Here is a 22,308-nt window from a genome sequence, read left to right on the forward strand (position 1 = left end):
TCGTCTTGGATCCTCGTTCACGTGGTACTGTTCGACACCACAGCACCACCAGGACTACAAACCAATGTAAAAATTATTAGATTCACAGTGAACTTGTATATTCACCTCAAGTTACTCCTCCCTTTTACACAATAAGCTTTTGTTAAGTTGGTGGGTCATCAGTAGTGACGTTTTTCCACATGGCAGATATGTTCACTAGACGCAGACTAGGACACATTCAAATCCACTCTACCTGAACAACACTACACAGAACCTAGAACACCAACCCAAAAGGCAAATAGAGGAAACATGGATACAACTCTTAACGCAATGCCCAACGCAGCAGATGCACACATGCCAAAACGTTCTCACAAGAAAAGCTACTACTTCAAACCCTCCACCAGAACACAAGGACTGCTACACTGTTATAGACGACGATTCACACAAAACCAACACAACTTAGCACCAGTACCTAGAGACATCGCCATACTAAGAACACGTCATCATCAACCTCCGCCACGACCACGACGTGCACTGGGCAAGTCTCGTAGCAGCCGCCCAGGCACAGAACCCCAGGTAATTCTGGCACAGAATTACCTAACTCAGAGGGACAGCCCGGCCCCCCCTTCGATTTTCTGCTAGTAAATGGTAGACGAATCAGAGAGCCAGCTGAAGTAACACAGACATTAAAACAACACTGAGAACAATCTTCCACCCACAGTCCCAACCCAACACAGTCCCATCCTAAACCACATAACACCACCACACAAACACTGACTACACGACAGAACTACACTAGACACCACCATTCTCACACAAGAACACCACCTCTCCGCACCATTCACCACCAACAGAAGTCAAACAAGCACTCGACAGAACAAAGAAGAAAACACCAGACGACAGCAACATAGGACACCAAATCCTTGAACACTTACCCCCAGAAACAGTCACAGCCACCACATACCTCTACAACACTCAACCTGCTACACGATACTTCCCCAAACTCTTTAAGACAGCCACAGTCATCATGATCCCAAAACCAGGCAAAAACCACACACACCCACAAAACTACAGACCCATCAGCCCCCTAGAGGTCTTGGTCAAAACATTTGAAAAACTATACAACCAACGCCTCAGGTACCACCTTGAAGATGAAGAACTGCCCTCACACAAACAGTTTGGATACAGGGCACAACACTCCACACTGGTTACACTAAACAATCATAAACTACCTCCGCATGAACAAGGGACCACACAAGACAGCATTCATCACCAAAGATGCACAAAAAAATTTCGACACTGTCTGGCACAACGGACTAAAGGACAAAATATGCACAAACTTCAACCTCCCCAAAAAATCACAACTCATATGCAGCTTCCTAACAGACAGACAAATGAAAAATAAATTCAAACGCGAAAACTCAGACTATTTACCCCTGAACGAAGGAGTTCCACAAGGCTCAGTCCTCTCCCCAACACTATACATACTTTACACCAATGACCTGTCTGACCCCATACATACCAGCTCACTGACCATACAATACGCCAACGAGGTAACACAACTAGTCAGACACGGAGCTGCACTAGACTACCTCCTAGAAAAAGCACGTACGGAACTCTAACGGGTCACAAAGTGGGAGCTCAAATGGCGAATACAAACTAACAAATCACCTACTCTGGCATAAAAAGACATCAACCCAACACCCATACCTGTAAAACAAACAAGAGTACAAGGAGTAACATTCAACCACCCTCACCATGAGACACCACATCATCATGAAAGCACAGAAGGCACTCACGGGCATACAAAGATTGAGAAGTATAACAACAAAAACAGAACACACTTGAACAAAGCACTGATATGTCCCCTGTTAACATACGCACCCAACACACTCCAGTTAGCAGCACCAACCAACATCAAGAAACTACAAGTCATACAGAATAAATCACTTGAGGTACAGTCGGCAAAAAATTATTCTGCACCCCTGGGTGTGATGGCTCTCGCAACGAACACTGAGACTGACGCCATGTATTGGTAGGTTGGTGTCTGATTGTACGATTCATTGTAAAACTTATGTGCTGTTATTCCTTATATCATGTGAAGTAACCACAGAGAAATTAACTGTAATACATATAAAACCCATAGCACTTAAACCAGATAATGTCATAGCATTATATACTATACCGTAGTATTACGTTTAGTCACCCACACACGGTAGGAACAGCAGGCACTCTAGAAACTGAGGTGCTGTATAGGAATTTCGCATAATATGAGATACAACGAAATTGTGTAAACACTCATGATTATAACCACTATCTGAGAAAGTGATGAGAAGTAGCATAATACAAGACCTCAACCAGAAAAAAACAATACAAAACATTTGTAACGTAGGAAAGTTATACAATATTAGGCACAGGTAACTGAGCTACCGGAAAGATGGGGCGAGTTAAGAAATGATCTATATCTTATGTAATATGTCAATATATGATAAGAATAGGAGTTGACCAAGGGTAACTGCAAGTAAAATTCACAAAGCAAAACCATTGTCAGCTTTATTTAACACAGTGTAGCAAAGAATTTCGCCAGAGGAAGTGTGCTCGTTTAAAAGAATGTAATGAATCTGTTAAAAACGGAGCAGTTTCGATCTGCAAAGGGCAGACCATCAGAGCAAGCAGCAAGAGTTGTAATGGCATTTGCTTTTGATATTAATTCGATTATTTTATAAATACAGTTATATGATAACTACTCTATTAGCATCTTGTAACACATTGCACACACAGACACACTGAAACCTTTTGGTAAATACTATCTACAGAATAACTGGCAACTCAGGAGCCAGAACTACCAACATCCGCTTGACTCATGAGCGTTTTCGGAATTCTTGGTCCGGTGTGTTACACTGTAGGAACCCGTAAAGGTGTAAAATAATATTTTGCTGACTGTACATACACAGTAAACACTGTTCCTTCACGACAAACGAACACCGACATGAACATAGCAATATTCCACCTCTCAACATCTACTGGAGACTATTGGTAGTAGGCAGCTGTAGGTAGTAGGCAGCTACCAAACAGGGAGGTACTACCGCCTGGGAAGATATTGGAAGCATAATGTGTTGTCTAATAATGGTAGACCCTGCTGCCATATGACATCACAAAAATAATGACCCAAGTCCCAGGTTGCTCATCTGACTTTCTGCCTCATTTACACACAATTGCAGGGTCTTAATTGTTTCTCTTACCGTTGACAACACAACATACATAATTGTTTCTCTATCTTTTTTTTTATTTTGTATTTATTATTATTATTATTATTATTATTATTATTATTATTCATATTTTTTGTTTTAATATAAATTTTACTTATTATTATTATTATTACATTTTCGCCCCCCAGGCACCGATGTGGGTCAGTGACCTGTGCCCGGGTGGGTTAATCCCTGTAAAAAAAAAAAGCCTCCTAACCATATACTCACTATGGCAGGAATACTTGGACGACATTATTCACCGCAGATACGGAGAAAGGAACCTGCTCCATACTAAACAGACCCAATAGTAAAACACGCAATCAACAACAAAAACACGCCTTTATCTGCACCTGGACGGCCTGAGAACAAACCAGGTGCACCACAACAAGCCGCTCAGAGTTCAGATTCTCTCCCCTCACCACTCCACTCAAACTCTGATGGTGCAATAAATCATAAACAATGAGGTTCGATTATTTATTAGCAAATCGCAGAACTGTTCCCCACTTTTTCCTTAAAAAACTACGGCTATACCCTCATTCCTCCATACAATAAACACTGACATTTTAAGATCAGAGATTCAAAACTCTTCCTCTCCAATTACCTCCGTTCCCTTTTTGGCATAAGCTCAAAGACTGTACCTTCACCTGTCACCAAACAACTTTACTCCTAACCTACTTCATCCTTTTCTACTGGGCGCGCCCGGCGCAGCCTATCTGGGTTCGAGTTGTGACCGAGGGTCTTGTCACCTAAGTTGGGCTGCTGCTGGTCTGTTACTACAATCCTATAATAATCAGACATACTGTGCTAAATCTATCTCCACAGTCCAACTAAAAATAGAAGGTTCCCTAAAAAGTATTGTGCATAAGAATTTAATATCGTCAACCTAACAGTAGAACTGGGTAGGCAATATCACAGCATACAGTACAATCACGAACCGACTATCTACCGCAGAACTTAACGGTCCAAGGGTTAAAGGAAGTAACGAAATAACTCCAGCCCAAAGTAAAGCTGACGGACCCTAATGTAACGTCTGATCACATAACAGATTTAGGGATTATGGTTTGAATGGTTCAGTACTTTAAAAGAGTGAAATGACAAACTAAGGAGGACGAGATAAATTTATTCAAAACAACAGGAAGATATAGAGAATCTGTGGAACATGGAATCCATAGATATACAAGACTATACTAATACGCCAAAGGAGCGTTAGGTGGAAGAAAATTTGCATAGAACAGTATAATACGAAGAAAGGAAAATCTGGGCGAGATTACCTTGGAAACCTATTCAGCCACCTTTCAAGAGATAATTAGCAGGTGAGTTTAGCTGCGACTAGAGAGACCTACAATAAATTAAAGAAACAAACTTATATGGTAGAGTTATTTAACAGTTAAAAAAAATGGGATCTAGGGTTCATTATGCAAGTCCAGGAACGAAGAGTAAATCATAAAACATTATTTGCCACAGCTGAGTGTAGCAAGAGTCCTGTACTGCACCTATGCCCATAGTATATGATTGTAGTGACACCCAAAAGTCAACCTTTGAGTGACTGCCTGTATAATGGACCCTCATTAGTGGGCGAGCCAGGTAGGGTGATAAAGTTTAGGACAAAGGGCTTACACGGCAGACATATCAAAGGCTTTCTTAAGGATAGGTTTACAAACAGAAGATCGAGATTTCACTAGATTTGTGTGGACTAACAAGATAAATTTGAACCCTTGGACATGTACAGATTTTAAAGTTTTCTTCTCGGTTCGCTCAGTTCACCATATATATTACAGCAGGTGTTACGATACCGCTTAAAAACAGAATATGGTGACAATCCGCATGTGCAAAGAATATAAAATTTCCTTTATGTAGACAATTTACATGGGACAACTAATCGTGAAATTCAGTGAGTAGAGCTCTATCGTGCAGCTAAAACGATAATTAAAATTAAAAAAACCTCAGTTATCTAATAAGACTCGACTATCCAGGCTAGGACTTGTAGCTCCTATAAATCACACGGTTTAGGACACTGATGCAGGTGTGGAAATTTAAAGTATCTACCCAAAGAGATATTAGACAAGTGGGAGGTATGTAAGTCAAACGCCGAGAGCATATCAGGAATAAAAATTCCCTAGAATGACTTGTAAAGAAAAAGTAGGCTATAACCTTCAGGTCTTCTGTGACGCCAGCCCGAGAGCCTGTGGCGCGCTTGTGTGTTTAGTGAATAAAACTGACACCCCCATGATCGTCACTTCTAGAGTTAGAGTGGCAGTTAAATTAAAATTATTAGCAATCGTTATTGGTAGTAGGTTAGCTAGCTATCTTTTAACTACCCTAAATCATTAATGAGATCCATATCTGGACAGATGGTCAAGTCACCTTGCAAGGTGCCACTAATAATAAATCCAATATAATCTTCGTACGAAATCGGATGGCTGAAATCCACATGGAGTTGCCAGATGTAAGGCCGCACTACGTGAGTACAAAAGAAAATTCATCAGATGGTTTGACTGGAGTAATAAACGTGGAGAAGCTAATTAAATATGAATTGTGGCACTACGGGCAGGAGTGGTTGAGAGATGAAAATTACGTCAACTCCACCGCCTGCGTAGTTACCATTTGTATGATTCATTTGATAAAACGACGGAGTCACGCTTACAGGGAGGTGATTTATCTATGTATTGTACAGGTTCATGTCGGGGGTAAAACATCACCAAAGGTTTCAGGGCCCCACGGAACAAGAATTAGGAAGGCGACAACTGGGTCATTGACATACCAGGAGGAAAATAAATTTCATGTTGATCACCTCGAACACGTACCAAGGACTGAGGCAAGTAATTCAGCACCAGAAACGACAGGGAATAAGATAACAGCAGACAGACAACAAGCACCCAAGACCGACAAGACAATTCACATAGGTCTAAACTTTGCTCCAGTACAATGGGCAAGCTTTTAGATGAACTGGGTATTGATTTATACTCCTTCCACAGGTTAGGTAGAATGGAACGCTTATTACACTACAGGTGCTGTGTGTGTGTGGGAGGGTAGCGTTGACGATGACGAATTACACCTCCCAGTGAGGTGGTGTGGTCTGGCCACGACTGGCTCAGCTTGTGTTATCATGGACAGTGATAGGGCCAACGCACTCATATTCCACCCTGTTCCAACAACTTGGTCATCTCTGATCACGAAGATGTTGTAATACTGTACAAAGAAACTCCGGGAAATATTTACACTGCTCACTTTGATACAATTACCAAGGCGAGCAACGGCAAGGCACCTTCAAATATGATTCACATTGACGACTTGCACTTTGTAATATTTGTACTCCTCAAAGTCCAGAGAATTGGTATGACGGGCGCGTCCCGGAGACCTGTCAAGGTGACCAAAACCTCAGAGTTTGTTAAGGTTACCACACCAATTATGAAGAGACGTCAGGAACTAATCAGACCTGACTATGTTTGAGTCCTCAAAATCATTTGCTTCAAAAATTGGTTTTTGTTATAATGTTATTACTGCGCTTCAACAACTAAGGTCATTAAGCACATAAGGTTAGTAATTACACTGTTGTAACATTTCAAAAAATTAGGAGATAAAACAAAACAAAATGGTACAAGATTCGGTAAACACCTGATCTTAGGATATCGCTTTACCATTGGATCACCTGAAGTTTAGCCCCCAGCTTATTTTACCTGACGATTAAATAAGCTGGGGGCGGAGGGTCAATCACGTGATCATTTTTCATGGCATCATTACCAATATGTTTTATTTAACTGATAGAAAGTAAATCTGCTGGGGAAAGAAACCTACAAAATCAAGTGAAAATAATTTATAAACTTTCACTTTTTAAACAAGGTTCCCTCGGAGACTGCGGAGATAAACTATCAATATTGACAACCACCATCCTCCATACGGTCCAACGAATTACCCAAAAGTACCCAAAAGTATATTAAATCAGGGTAAAATCTTAACGAATATATGTTTTACATCAATAAAACCTGATTAATAATGTTTTCATTGAAATGTAGTCAAAATATGAAATAATAAACACCGAAAAACGCTAAATTCCAAAGAGTCACCTATCCAAAATGGAGATATAATTACCGATGTTTGTTACTTTGGGGTATTTAACATAGCCGTAGGATTTACTTTTCGTTAGGTTAGGTTAGCTTAGCGAAGTGCATCACGATGGATCTGAGTTATCTCCCTTGCTCACCAACTCTTTGGAAATTCGCGTTCGCCAATGCTTTAAGTTTTTCGCTGTTTATTATTTCATCTTACAAATTATTTTTACAAAATTACACTAAAAATATTATTAAACATGTTTTGTGTATGTGTAACAGATATTCGTTAAGATTTTACCCTGATTTAATATACTTTTGGGTATATTTGAGGACTTTTGGGTATATTTGAGGACTTTTGGGTATATTTGGGTACTTTTGGGTATATTTGGGTACTTTTGGGTATATTTGGGTACTTTTGGGTATATTTGGGTACTTTTGGGTATATTTGGGTACTTTTGGGTATATTTGGGTACTTTTGGGTACTTTTGGGTAATTCGTTGGACCCTCCTCTAAACATAACCAGCAAACAACCAACATTACAAAATAATCTAAGTGTAATTGTTATCGGAAATTGTGCGATTACACGTGTTTTTTTTATTAAAGGGAAATTTTTGATTGCCACTAGAGCAGCAAAGTACGATGGCATGTGTTTAGTTTGTTTTAATTCAGATTTTTTTTTCATTTGCCAGGGAAGGCAGATCACACTACAGCATAAGTAAAATCAAAGTCTGACTTGCATTGTGTCTTAAACCTACACACTGGTACTGACGAACATCCTGAGGGAAAACAGAACTTTCCCCAATACTTTGTTTGGAGCATCATCTAGAAAACTGTGCAATATTTAACTCTAAAGTCCCCTCACCTGCTGCTGTTGCTCCGGTTCCCTCTGGCTCGACGAGCGGCGACGTCTTCTGCTTGTGTCCTCCCCCAACAACCATGACTCCTCTGTGTCGTCCTCCTGGTAATTGCCCCTGACACCCACACACATCAGGCCAGACAGCACACGCTTGACCCGCCTCAGGGTACTCTCGTCCTGCCTCACAAACTCCTCAGAACCCACTTGTCGCCATTTGCCCTGGCCTGACGTACTCTGATATACACTCCTCTCTTTGTCCACTTTAAAAGTAGAGTAACTTCGGACTTTGTTCACCGACACTGAACGTTCACTTGTTTCTGCACCAACTATACGATCTATACTGCTGTCAAGACCTCTTTCGAGTGAGTCTATCCAAACAGCCTTCATCGAACCTGCCATAACTACAGTATTAATTCCTATGACCAGAGAGGAGGTGTCCACAGGGGGCTGGTCAACACACGGCGCCACTCTGGTTGTCCACACCACAGAGGCCTCACACATGTACCCCACGATCCTACCCTCGTCAGACTGCTAGCTACACCCCGCCACGGTGACACCCCGCTTCACATCCCTCCCTCGAGTTACTTCTACCTGGCAACTCACGAAAACGACCATACGAACGATCTCACTGCCATAGATAGTTGTGTATGGAGAACAGAAATTAATTATCTCTTGTCTGAACAATTAATGCATTATGGATCTATGTAATAAACTACATGTATTATACTGCATGCTTAAATTATACGATACAATTTATTGCCTGAGCCCTAACTGTCCTACAAGATCGCATGGAAATGGTCGTTGTGATGGTAGTTCTGCGGTATTTCAGTGTAATTATTACTATTTTTTTGTGAGGATCATTCACCAAATAATGTTTTACGTGATATTGAAAGCACACAGAAGCATACGATGACATAATACTGTGTGCTTGAGTTGATGTTTATATGTATACCGGAAGTAACATTACGAGGGTGACACCTGCAGCTACCCTCACGAATTATATACTGTAGAAAAATATGGATCAAATAGTTACCTTTATTGCGTTTTACGAATCACCTGAAGATTAGCACCTCCTACCTTGTTTCACCTGATGATTAAGCACCCTAACGCTACCTTCGATTATGTTAAGGTAGATTAGGTTAAGACTAGGATGCCTAATCTTCAATTGATTCAATTTTATGTAAACAATAACAAGAAAACTTGACTATTATAAACTTAACCTACAGTTATGTGAGTAATGAAACACCGTCATCATTAAGGGTGTGTTTCATGGAGGATGTTGTCACGAAGCCGTAATAATAATACCGTTCTATAAATAGCAAAATGGAATAATTTATATTGGTACAAGTTGAACTTTCTTATCTCGTGGACGGTGGACAGTATCGCTGGGGTGGCGATAGTGAGACGAGACCAACACTACACTAGGAGAACCAGTTTAGTGAGTTTCCTCAAATATATAAAATATTTGAGGGAACTGTGCCGTTAATGATACAAACAGAAAGTTGGTACACAATTAGAGCATGTCCTAAGGAAGGTTTTGAATATACGGGCATCGTCGATTTTCTCCCATGACAACAATGCCAGCCATTTTGGATAATAGTCACCAATGACTTGTGGGATATACCACCCATGGTAGTTATGTTGTAGTGTAATGAAATGTTATGTTATTTCTCCTGATTATTCAAAGAACATCCTTAGCGATTTTTAGTACCATATATCTACTGGTTACCATAAAGCTTGTAAAAAAAAACGACAATTTATTTAAACGTTAATATTCAGCTTGATGTCTGTATCAGGCAATGTGCCCTCAAAATATAGGATAAACCTCTGCTGGCCAGTCTGAGTGCCAGGGACCTGATCGCACAAGAGATGATAATGCATCACACCAGGTGCCTTGTTTCACTGTACAATAAAATACAATAAAACTAAAAATCTGAAGAACGTGACAGCATTTACTTCACCCTCTTCATCGCTGATCTGCTCCTTACCCGCTTGGCCACATCTCTGTTCCATAGTGTATCTGTACCTGCGGCAGTATTGGTCAAGGCTGGTCTGAATGAGCTCACACTCGGTGCCGTCACAACACTCCCTGGCAGATTGTTCTAAGACACGGATCTCCCTGTTATCACACCTGCAGAACTTGTGTCCCATTTTGAAGAATCACAGATAGATCATGTGAAATAAGTTGGGGTCCCTAATTTCCAGTTGATCTGTGTTGTGTCATGAGGATCATTGATGCTGAAGTGAAGTGAGATCAGTAGATTATGATGAATATACTGTATTTCAGCTCATGCACCACACTAGGTAACTTGTACCATACAGTATATGATCATAGATGAATATCAAACAACCATTGGTGTTCAATAGTTTTATGCAACATACAGATAACACACAACTCAAATATGAGCTGCAGAATATACCTAAATGAACTCTATAAAAAAAAAATCTTTTCAATTCTTTTCAACTACATGAACAGTGGACAGTGACTAGCAGATGCATGTATGTGTATTTAGTATGGTACAAATTATACCTATTATAATACATCTATATTTTAAGTTACATAGGTGACCTGGTGGAAAAAATGTGTTTTATTTTTATGTATGACAAGAATTTACATTATATTTACTAATGCAGTGACTTAAACACAAGGAAGACATAAAGAATGCCTATACCTGTACGTATTCTAGCAGATGTTGCTGCCACAGGTAACCAATGCTCAGTTATTACAAAACATACACTTACACAATCGTTACCTATCAGGGGTATGGGGTTGCCTAATGGCTATACGTTATGTTTATAATGAATGACCAAGTGATGATATATATAACACAGTGAATGTAAAGTTGAGGTCAAATTTCCTGGAAGCTCAGCAGTTGATATATTAGTATTTGGGGATCATTAGGTGAGGGTGATTAAAATTCTATGTTTTTTCTTATTGTGGTTCCAACATAGTGTATGATATAAACCAATTAATGTACCTGCTAAGTGTTCAGAGAATTTTGTCTGCAACTGAACATACATTTAATACCAACAGATGACAACATATCCTGTACAGTCTTAAAAGCATTGGGTAGATTTTCTTAGGAGTTTCTCACTTGATTGGTCATCATAAAATACTTTCTTTATTTTTTTGAGACAGTCAGCAAGAAATCATTGGTTAATAAACATCTCATGGTCTTATAAGTAACTGAAAATATATCCCTTTATCTCTAACATGACCGTTGTATAGTACACCAACTGAAGAAAACAATGGCTTATTATTTTCCATTCAACTGACCTTGAGAAAATCACTCACTGTATTTACTCGAAGGAAATACTGTATTAACATCTTGAAGAAACTCTTATCCATGAATATTACAATACATGTTCAAATTTAAACCCCAGAGTAAAGTTTAAGTCGAAAAAAAATACTTGTTTACACTTTGAACTGAATATTTCTTGATAATGTTTATAATATAATGAATTAAATCTTGTTTTTTTTGTCTGTTTGTTAATTTCTCAGACAACATTAAAATTTTCTTTGGTACATTAGTCTATATATTAATCATTTAATATGTTAAAAATAAAGAGAGAATTCCTTGTGAGTAAACCAGTGCACAGTAAAGGAGACTTGAGTGTTACCTAAACAAGATTAACCCCCTTTCTCAATCCTCCTTATAGTTACTTCTATGTGTCTTGTAAATATTAATCTTACCTCAACTTGTTAAAATATAAATGCAAATATTTTATAAATATTATTGTGCTCAGTTGTGCATAAGCCATTGAGTGTGCATTATAAACAGTATTGTACTCACAGAAGCACTACATGAACTACAACAATGGTTAATGTTCCAATAATGGTTTACGGGGAGTTTATAAGGATTTCATCTATTGGATATTATCTGGGGGGGGATGATGTATACATAGCCTATCATGTATATTAATGTATGATGTGCTCTATATCCCAGCAGCTGTAGTCTTGCTCCATCTAAACTATTACTGTACCTAACAAATGTCTACTGTGTGTACAACTATCACAAGACCAGCGTACTGTATACACCTGCCTAAAAAAAAAAACTATCAAATTCTAGTTTATGTAGATGTCAGAGAATATACCAGTCCATATACAGTCAATAAATCATAGCTAAATCCTCTGGCATCACAGTAGAGACAGAGTCAGATGGTACAGTACCATAGTAATTCATTAACTAAGTGTAGATTGAAGCAATGCCTCGTGATTTACTGAACAACCTGTATTAATGCGCTGTAACATGAGTATGAGAACCCAAGATGCTTAACTCTGTACTGTTGACTCGAATGTAATTAATGTATGACAGGAATTACTAATTATGAGTGAAATTTCTTTATTAATGATATATGCAAGAATGAATTTTCGTCTTGAAGTATAAGAGGTCCCTTTACCTGTACCTCAGTATGTACATGTATTGATTTACTTATCATAAACAGTATATATCACTGACATTTGCACTTGCTATATCAGTCATTTGTTTATTCATTAATTTCTATACAGACTTCGGAATTAACAAACTTGCAAAATGTATATTCAGCCATATCCCTATTATATAAATTATGTTTTATACTAAAAGAGTAAAGATAATAAGGTATGGCACAGTATCTATTATATAAACTTCTGAATACTTCCATTAATACATTATCATATTGTGTTGTCTAGTATGTGTTGCAGGTATCTTTCTATTAGTACAAACTAATGAAAAGGGAACATAATTACTGTATACCGGGTCAATTCTTAATGACATATTGACTACACTGATCAAAACTTTGGACCAATTCTTCCAAAATTTTTGTTAAGTGTGTGTGTGTGTGTGTGTGTGTGTGTGTGTGTGTGTGTGTGTGTGTGTGTCACAACTTCATTTTCTAATTCTCGAAAATGTAGGTTTTTCATCTCGCATAAAGTACAGTATAGATGCAGTACAATGATGAATGAATGACCTTAACTGGGAGGACTTCAGCAACACAAATGTCCACACAAGCCTCTTACTGAAGTATTATAATAATTACTCTTAGAACATTAATATAAAATTACACACAACAGAAATGTACTTGCGCTTCTTGCCTTATCATTGTCTTAAGTAACAGACTGTGAGCTTGAGCACCACTGGTTGTATGGTGTGACCCAGCCTAGTCTTCACTGCTGCATCTCTCCCCACAACCGAAGTATATATCTCATGGCTTCTCGCTTCTTCTGAAAATTCATTTATTCTTCTTCTCCATGCGCTGCCTCTTGGATATTTGGGTTGCCTTCCTGGCTTGATATTGGATGATCAAAATTGGCTGGGACAAAATTGGATATTTCACTGGCAATGTCATCGGGAGACAGAACACCAGGAATAGGTCTCTGGTTACCATTAGGACGAGACCGATTCTGATTTGAACCACCTTTCCTATTTCGGCCTCGAGAATTTTGGTTCGAGCGACAATTCTTGCGGCAGTTTTTGTTGCAGTTTTTCTTGCAAATGTCACCACGATTCTTCCTGCATCTTTTGTTGCAGGTTTTGCGACATTCCTTGAGGCACTTCTTGCTGCGGCCTTTACGACGGCCACTTTGGCGTGGGTTTTGTTGGCTCTCCCCGGGTAGTGATGTCGGTTCCAGGTTACTTGTGATCAGGTTGGGATCAGAGCAGTTCAGGCCATGTCGGAACACCTTTAGAGCTTTGCGCAATGGCTGTAAAAATTATAATGTTATTAGTGGAAGTTGTAATATGTTCATTACAAAGAAAAACATTACAATTACACATGAATATAGCTATCAAGACAAACTTATTATATTTTCTTGTGGGTGATATAAAGCGTTTATTTTTGTGTTATTCTTTATTTGAAAGGAGAAAAATAAAAGAGTTCTAGATGGACCCTGAATGTATCACCAATGAAGAAAGCTGACATGTCCAAAATATTGTAAGATAGAAGATGTAAGCTTAAAAAATTGGCAAATGACACTGTGATCCACTCGGCTTATCTTAGCACTTCTTTATTTGTTTTCGTGTCAGTGTAGCTCATTCTTAGCAATCCCCTACAACACCACATTTCAAACGCGTCCCACCTCTTTCTGGTGTCTACAGAAAGTGTTCACGCATCTGACAATAATCCTTGCAATATAAAACCTTTCAGGAGCCTTTTTTTCCACATTGTAAGTTAAAGTCTTTTCATTTGGTCTTTTAGATTATTAAATGCTGTATTTGCATGCATCCACCATCACAGCTAATGTTACTTCCCCCAAACTGAACACAACATTTTGAACTTGTTTAAGTTCCCTGTTGATATATATATATATATATATATATATATATATATATATATATATATATATATATATATATATATATATATATATATATATATATATATATATATATATATATATATATATATCTGAGTGACCTGATATTTTCAAGCATCTACACTGGTCAGAAGCAGTAACACCCACCATCCATCAACACCAACGGGATGCAGTGACTCGGGTCTACTTTATCACTCTTCAAATGGTTTGTTTCTTCTCAGTTTGGTCAAGGAACAATGAAACCTCATTATATATGAATAGATTTAGGATAAGAACTTCTTAAAACCTCCAAGCATCAGGTAAATAAAGCATGTGGTCACAGTTCCATCAGCGGAGTCTTAACACTGAGGCGTCACTGGTTTTCAGTTAGGGATTCATCGACACTTTCTTTACCGTTGAGGCAGTACCCCCAAGGCCCCGGTTTCTTCACACGATTTTTTACCAAGCACCGTTTGATAAGGGAGTTTTATAGTGGATAAACCTTAAAGTTACTTGGGTTAGTTTACTGTTAGGTTACGTTATGAGAGAGGATATTGAGAGCCAGGAAATACTCAAGACAACAGCCCATGGAGTGATTAAGCCATCGTCCTTAACGTGATCAATGATGATTAAAAGTAACTCTAAGGCACTCAGCCTCCCCCCCCCCTTCCCTTTCCTTACTAACTCCTCAAATTTACTCATGTTTTAAAGCTTGTTAATATCCAGTATAATTAGTCCTCCCCTTGTGAAGAGAATTCTGACAAAAGGGGATCAAGACCTTCTCTATAACTTGCCTTTGATTTCTTGAAGGGCATGACGAACGTAGGTATAAATACTGCTCCTTCGCGGCGAGCCATTATGAGGTAAGGCTTCCTAGAGGCGGGGATGGTGCAACAGTTGGCTTCCTCTGTCAGGGAAAAACGAAGGCGTCTTATAGCTCTTCTGTCTTCCTCCAAAGGCTTGCTCTTGTACACACGTCGAGACTTCTTCACCACCAGCTGTGATCTGCGCTGTTTCTTCACCCGTGTTTTAACGACTGTGGAAAACAAATGCACATCAAGATACTAACATCAATTGCATTAACACATAAACATCAAGTTACTAACATCATTTGCACCAATACACAACATCAAGATACTAACATCAATTGCATTAACACATAACATGGAAATCTTGCTTTAAATCCTTAGGTGCGATTCCAGTGCCCTGAGTACTATGAATTTTCATCCCTGATCAAAATATCGTCACCCCTTGAGTACGTACAATGATTTAACCCATTATGTATGTACAATGTCTTAACCCCTTGAGTACGATGACTTATTACCGTGAGTACGATAACATTGTACTGTAAGGCATTAAAGTCATCGTACTCAAAGGATTAAATATAAGCACTGAAATTATTATCCCCTGAACAAACTGAAGTAATGTATATAGATCTATCATACAAATCTGAATACAAATGCACAGGTAAATATCTTACTCTCTCACTTTCCCCTTGACCCTCTCTCTTTCACCTTGACCCTCTTACTTTCACCTTGACCCTCTCACTTTCCCCTTGACCCTCTCACTTTCCCCTTGACCCTCTCACTTTCACCTTCACTTTCCCCTTGCATCTCTCACCTTCCCTTGGATTCACTTTCCCCTTGACCCTCTCACTTTCCCCTTGACCCTCTCACTTTCACCTTGACCCTCTCATTCACCTTGACCTCTCACTTTCCCCTTGCATGACCTTGCACCTTGGGCTCCTCTCTTGACTTTCACCTTGACCTCTCTTTCCCTTCTCTCACTTTCCCCTTGACCCTCTCACTTTCACCTTGACCCCTCTCACCACCTTGACCCTTGACCTCTACTTTCCCCTTGATCTCTCACTTTCCCCTTGACCCTCTCTCTTTCACCTTGACCCTCTTACTTTCACCTTGACCCTCTCACTTTTCCCTTGACCCTCTCACTTTCCCCTTGACCCTCTCACTTTCCCCCTTGACCCTCTCACTTTCACCTTGACCCTCTCACTTTCACCTTGACCCTCTCACTTTCCCCTTGCATCTCTCACCTTCCCCTTGGTTCTCTCACTTTCCCCCTTGACCCTCTCACTTTCCCCTTGACCCTCTCACTTTCACCTTGACCCTCTCACTTTCACCTTGACCCTCTCACTTTCCCCTTGCATCTCTCACTTTCACCTTGACCCTCTCACTTTCACCTTGACCCTCTCACTTTCCCCTTGTATCTCTCACTTTCACCTTGACCCTCTCACTTTCCCCTTGACCCTCTCACTTTCCCCTTAACCCTCTCACTTTCCCCTTGACCCTCTCACTTTCACCTTGATCCTCTCACTTTCCCCTTGACCCTCTCACTTTCACCTTGACCCTCTCGCTTTCTCCTTGTAACACTCACCCTACATATCTTACTACTTTTTCCTGGACACGAACATTTCACTATATCACTTGCCTAAAACAATTAAGTTCTAAAAGTTCTACATAGTCAAGGTCAAAACACCGTAAGGTCATCTATGAGGGGTCAAGGTCGCTCACAATTCAGTCAAAACATCATGAGGTCATAAGGTCACAGCTCAAAATAACAAGAGACTCTATTGTTGTATCGTAAGGTCATCTATAAGGGGTCAATGTCACTCACATCTCAGTCAAATCGTGTTCTTAAGGTGAGGTCTTGGTCTTACCTAGGTCAGCCCTGCAGTAGTTGTCCAGAATATTCTCATACGTCTCCACAGGGCTGCATGCTGGACACTCTCCATCTACATCACGAGAAAAAAATAATATATTGTTAAATCATTCATCTCAACCAGGTGTTAATAAAAACAAAACAAAAGCCATTTATAGTGATCTGAAAAAGTTAGCAAATTATCTGTGAATTATTTATTTTGGGGATAATTTATTGTACTGTCGTGTTTTTTTTTTTTGGAAATGGTAGCAACTATTCTATGCCGGTATCCTTTAATAATATAATACAGTGGTGTTCAGAAGTATTATAGATTATAACATTGAGGTTTAGTGAGGTAAATGTGTGTAACTACAATACTCTAACACTCCATACATTCACCCATGCCAAGATCCTGATGCCGTACTATCATGTGAAAGATATCCTGTTACTGAATGCTTAATAAGGTAAAAAAAATTAAAAACTTACTAAAATTACGTAAATATAATGAGCGATGGGAATATTTATGTGTCGTAATATACAGTTAAATGTTCCTTAGTATTTAATGAGATTCAAGACCCACAAGGATGGTCACTCGGTTATGACTAAATCAGGGTTGAGTAGTGAGGACAACCAATGTGATCCACCTCCCTGTATCTCCATCTTACGACCTTGATATAAGTCCATAGTGAAGAAAATGTATAAGTACTGTGATTTGGGTAGATTAATTCTCATCCAACACCGAGTCAAAAAACTAGAAGCAATTTCACACCTTCTCTCCATCAGTCACTGTAGCTCACCTAGGTACTGTGGCTTGGTCTGGTCACACTGTTTTCAATATGTGAGTAAAATACAAACGTAACCTTAGAAGATACAGTATTGAAGAGTAGCCTCATGTATTAAATCTTCTGATGTATGTATGTATGACGACCTGTGGTGTAATGGTCAGCATGCTTTCCTCGAAAGCGAGTAAAACCGGGTTCGATCCCCGGGCAGGGTGAAACTAAGGGCAAGTTTTTTTACGCCATTTGCCTCTGTCTACCCAGCAGTAATTGGGAGCCTGAATGTTAATCGATTTGCGGATCGTATTCCGGGGTAATGGTTAGCCAGTGCAGTTGGCGAGCTGTCCGGTCTTCTCGGACTATTCCTTGACACCGGGTCATGCAACTCGTTAACTCAGGGTGTGGTGGTTGTGTTGGCGACAGCTTCTATACCTTAAACAAATTCACGCCAAGGTGGCCCTAGGCCGGCCATCCTCGTTACACGAGGGGCAACCATTATATTATTATATTTTATATATGTATGTACAGTGTGTATGTACAGTATGTATGTTCCTTGTGTTAATTCGTGTATGAAGAGAATCTGTTCCTATTTTCTCTTTGCTACTCATATCTTAACGCATATTTGTTCCCCGCACACAGCACGGAATAAATCGTATGTTTAATCATCAGTTGGCATTAAGACGTGGAGTAGCCAACACAAAGACCCAATCGTTCACGTGTGCTGATCTTCTTAACAATATTTACCAAGCCCTTGACAAGGACCCCATGACATAACCAAACACAGTACCAAGACGAAACATATTGACACTGCCATCCTAAGCGCCTATAACAAATAAATTTCGGAATTATCTTGTAAAAATGGTTCGTAAATAGCAGTAATTTTCACGTAAACAATGGCAGGTCGTACGGGGTGGACAAGTCAACATGTAATCCACGGTAATGTGATCACTACACAAGAGTAATGTTGTTAATAACTATAATTTATAAGGGAAATCCTGTAATAGACGTATTTTTTGTTCCTCAATTTATTTATGTTCGTTAAATAATACACTGGGGTGATGATGTATAGTATTAGGACACAGTATAAGGCAGACGATAAGCTACGGTAATAAGGCACACAGCGATATAACACTGATATATCACTGACACTAGAATCTGTGTTAGGTCGGTTACAATATTCTGTCCTCATACATAACTGGACAAGTCATGAGGAAAAAAAAAGCGAAATAACTTCTTTCTTGTTTGTATTTGTTCAAGAGCCAAATTTCTGATCAAGAGTTGAGGTTCGAGGATGTTTACGTTTGTCGAAGGAGATTAAATCCTTCAAGTTAATTAGATCCTGAATTTCAACAGAATCCAACACCAGGAAGACAGTGTTGAGAGGAGGGAGGAGGGTGTAAGTCAGTGTTGGTGGTGTTCCTGTGTATCTTACAGTTTATCAGTAGTATTCACTTCCAATGATCATCACTGAGGCAGAAATATATATTTACATCATTGAGGTTTGTCCATCCGTAGATTTTAACCTCATCAACTGAATCATCTAAAGCAAAAAATAAAAAATATAGCAAAATAATTCACGTGAAAATAAGCAATAAAATTATATGGATACACTAGTTTAAAACACTTCACTTGACATAAATAATAATAAGTAATCTTTGAAGTGATCGTCAATTAATCATTATCTCACTACGACAACATACAGGTACTTGAATACCAAAAGAGCTATACAGTAGACCTTTTAATATTCACCTGTTGATAGCTAGTGTATGTACTAACCTGGCCTAATCGTATTAAAGTCAGTTGTTAAAGCACAGTAATACATCATAACACGATAGTTTCCCCTACGAGATCTTAAGCTGTTCTCTGTGGCGCCACTACGATATTGGTTACTTTAGTTATAGTTTACAACAGTTTTCATCGTTCTTAAATACGAGAAGAACAATTTAGAATCTTCTCGGTTTACTATACCTGAGGTATTTTGTCTCATATCACTACACAGTTTACCATCGTCAGGTCAGATGGCGGCCAGCAAAGAACACTTCAACTTACCGATAATTTGTTTGCCTCTTTGTGGCTGCTGTTAACTTATTACACTGTTCACTATGGCCATTCCTCGTGTTAATTGAAATGTTTTTTTTTTTTAATCTATCTCCTATTTAAAGCTTTCAGAGGACTAGCAGCCGAGTAGTACACACTAACTCTCTGTGCTGGTCCACCGCCTCTGGTCTCAAGTTCATGTTTTCCCAAACCTGATGTTAAGACTGACAGGTAAGGAACATCAACTGAGCGAGGTTCATCTGTTTCTTTGTATCACAGTTATTGCTTGATTAGTGGTCTTAAGCCTGTATAATGTAGGACCAGTTTATTTTACTCGATCTTGGGAGGTTCCTGTTCTTGTGTCTCGTTTCCTATTATTCTTTACACGAAGATTGTGGATTTCTCCCTCCTACTCCTCCGTCAAGAATATGGAGTCCTCACAGCATTCGTCGTCTCCTGCTGCAGTACACACAGGAACTCATCGTCATAAGACAGTGTATCGATCTCCTACGATGCTCGAAATGTTTGGGTGCAGCACACACTATATATAATAAATTTTAAGTATGCAAGGAGACACCATGGTCGGTACTGCACTCGATCGCTTCCACTTCCCCATCTTGTAAAGTTAAGTACCCATTTACAGCTGGGTGGACTAGGAGTGCCCCAAGATCGAGCCACCGACCTTTAGGACGGGAGGCGAGGACAGTGTCCACTCGGCCGCCGCACTCCAAAGAGTACTTGTTATTAAAGGCACCTGCCGGTAGTAACCCTCACTAAATTATGTAACGGAGGTAAAAAAAAAATCAATTATATACTCAAGGTCTACTTAGGTGTGTCTGAGAGCAACCTGATGTATCTATACGAACACTTTTGAATAGCCCATCACCTGAACACCTTTCCCTGTTGGCTCTCTCTGCTATCCTCTGCTCTACAACCTTACTAATTCTCACATCTAAGATCCACAACCAACACTGCCTGGCTGAGTATAAGATGATACCTTTACATCTTGCTAAATCTTCAGCCTCCTGCACCACTCAACTCTTGTATTACCCAGCTGCTTGCATCATTCACTCCACCAATTCATCTGCCTCAGTTTTCTTTCTACTCTTCATCTTCTTAAATGTCTCTCCACTTCATCTCTTGTTATTTTCGTTTGTCTCTTCTTCCCTCTGTATGTATTTCTCTCCTTTGGCCTCTGGTAGTTCGTAAGGTCTTTAGAATGTTCCTTCCAAACTCCAATCATCTCTCTCTCATTCCTGAAATAATTACCTTATCATTGTTCTTTATAGATGATGTTTGGGGTTTATTTTCGTCTTCCTTGAACCTTTCTCGGATTTCTCTTTATATCTCATACTCTTACTACGTTTACTGCCTCCTCTGTTGCATTATTTCTCTCTCTCTCTCTCTCTCTCTCTTTATATCTCTGTCTCATTGCTGCTATTTCTTCCTTACTTCCCTTCTCTATTTACTTGCTAGCTCTTCTTCCGTGTTCCATTGTTGTTTATTTTTACTTTTCATGACTTTTCCTGATATTTGGCTACATACTTTACCCGTGCCTACAAATTCTTCCTTGAATGTTGTTGCTGTTGACTTTTCATTCTCAATCTCCACTCTGTCCTCCCTTTCTCCCTCTCTTCTCCTCACTCCTTCCCTACACCTCTCCCTCACTGTCCTCTCCTCACTTCCTCCCTAAACCTCTCCCTAAACCTCTCCCTCACTGTCCTCTTCTCACTTCCTCCCTCACTGTCTTCTTCTCACTTCTTCCCTACACCTCTCCCTCACTGTCCTCTCCTCACTTCACCTACACTTCCTCCCTCACTTCCTCCCTGTACCTCTCCCTCACGTCACTACACTTCTCACCTAATTACTCTTCTGTTTACATTTGATCAAGGTTCTCCCTCTTTAAGCTGATTCAGACACTCATGGCTTAAGCTGGGGTGCACTGTGTTCCCCTCGACAGCTTCCATTGTCTCTCCCTTCATCACTTCTGTACTTAACAATTACAAGATTATTCCCAGTCCAACCCTTACCTTTTAGTATACTGTTTGGTTCCCGTTTTTAAAAGATGTTTACTACTACCTACACGCTTCATGCCCTTACTAGAATCACCCATTGATTCGTCATCTCCAACCTGACTCATTCTCACATAGGCGTTCCAGTCATTACCCCCAATGATTGCTATCTCTTAATGCTTCTTTCTCCTCTTGTGAGCTTCTAACCCCAGGCAGTATACCCACATCCTCTCTTTTGATCAATAACCACACTGTAGTTATTCATTTCTCTCCTTTTTGTCTTAGTTTTTGACATTTAATCTTTCACTCCAGCTTCTAGTGTTCTTTCTCTCTCTTCTGCCAGATTTCTCTTCTTCATCATCTCTATTCTCCCTCCTGTCATCGACGCCACATTGAGATTAGTCGACCATACAGTAGGT

General features: G+C 39.5%; 1 protein-coding gene across 2 annotated transcripts in view; it reads right to left on the minus strand.

Moving 5' to 3' along the window:
- Window positions 1–10,485: 10,485 nt before the first annotated feature.
- Window positions 10,486–22,308, minus strand: part of LOC121872324 (secreted frizzled-related protein 5-like) — a 52,670-nt gene continuing 40,847 nt past the window's right edge. For both annotated transcript variants that reach the window (XM_042375044.1, XM_042375043.1), the window contains 3 exons: window positions 17,081–17,155; window positions 15,201–15,442; window positions 10,486–13,815 (listed from right to left, as the gene is read on the minus strand). In XM_042375044.1, the coding sequence (XP_042230978.1) occupies window positions 13,348–13,815; window positions 15,201–15,442; window positions 17,081–17,155 (785 nt within the window). In that variant the 3' untranslated portion in view covers window positions 10,486–13,347. The remainder of the gene's footprint in view (window positions 13,816–15,200; window positions 15,443–17,080; window positions 17,156–22,308) is intronic.

Source organism: Homarus americanus, unplaced genomic scaffold, assembly GCF_018991925.1.
Source record: "Homarus americanus isolate GMGI-L3 unplaced genomic scaffold, GMGI_Hamer_2.0 scaffold5589, whole genome shotgun sequence".
NCBI lineage: Eukaryota > Metazoa > Arthropoda > Malacostraca > Decapoda > Nephropidae > Homarus > Homarus americanus.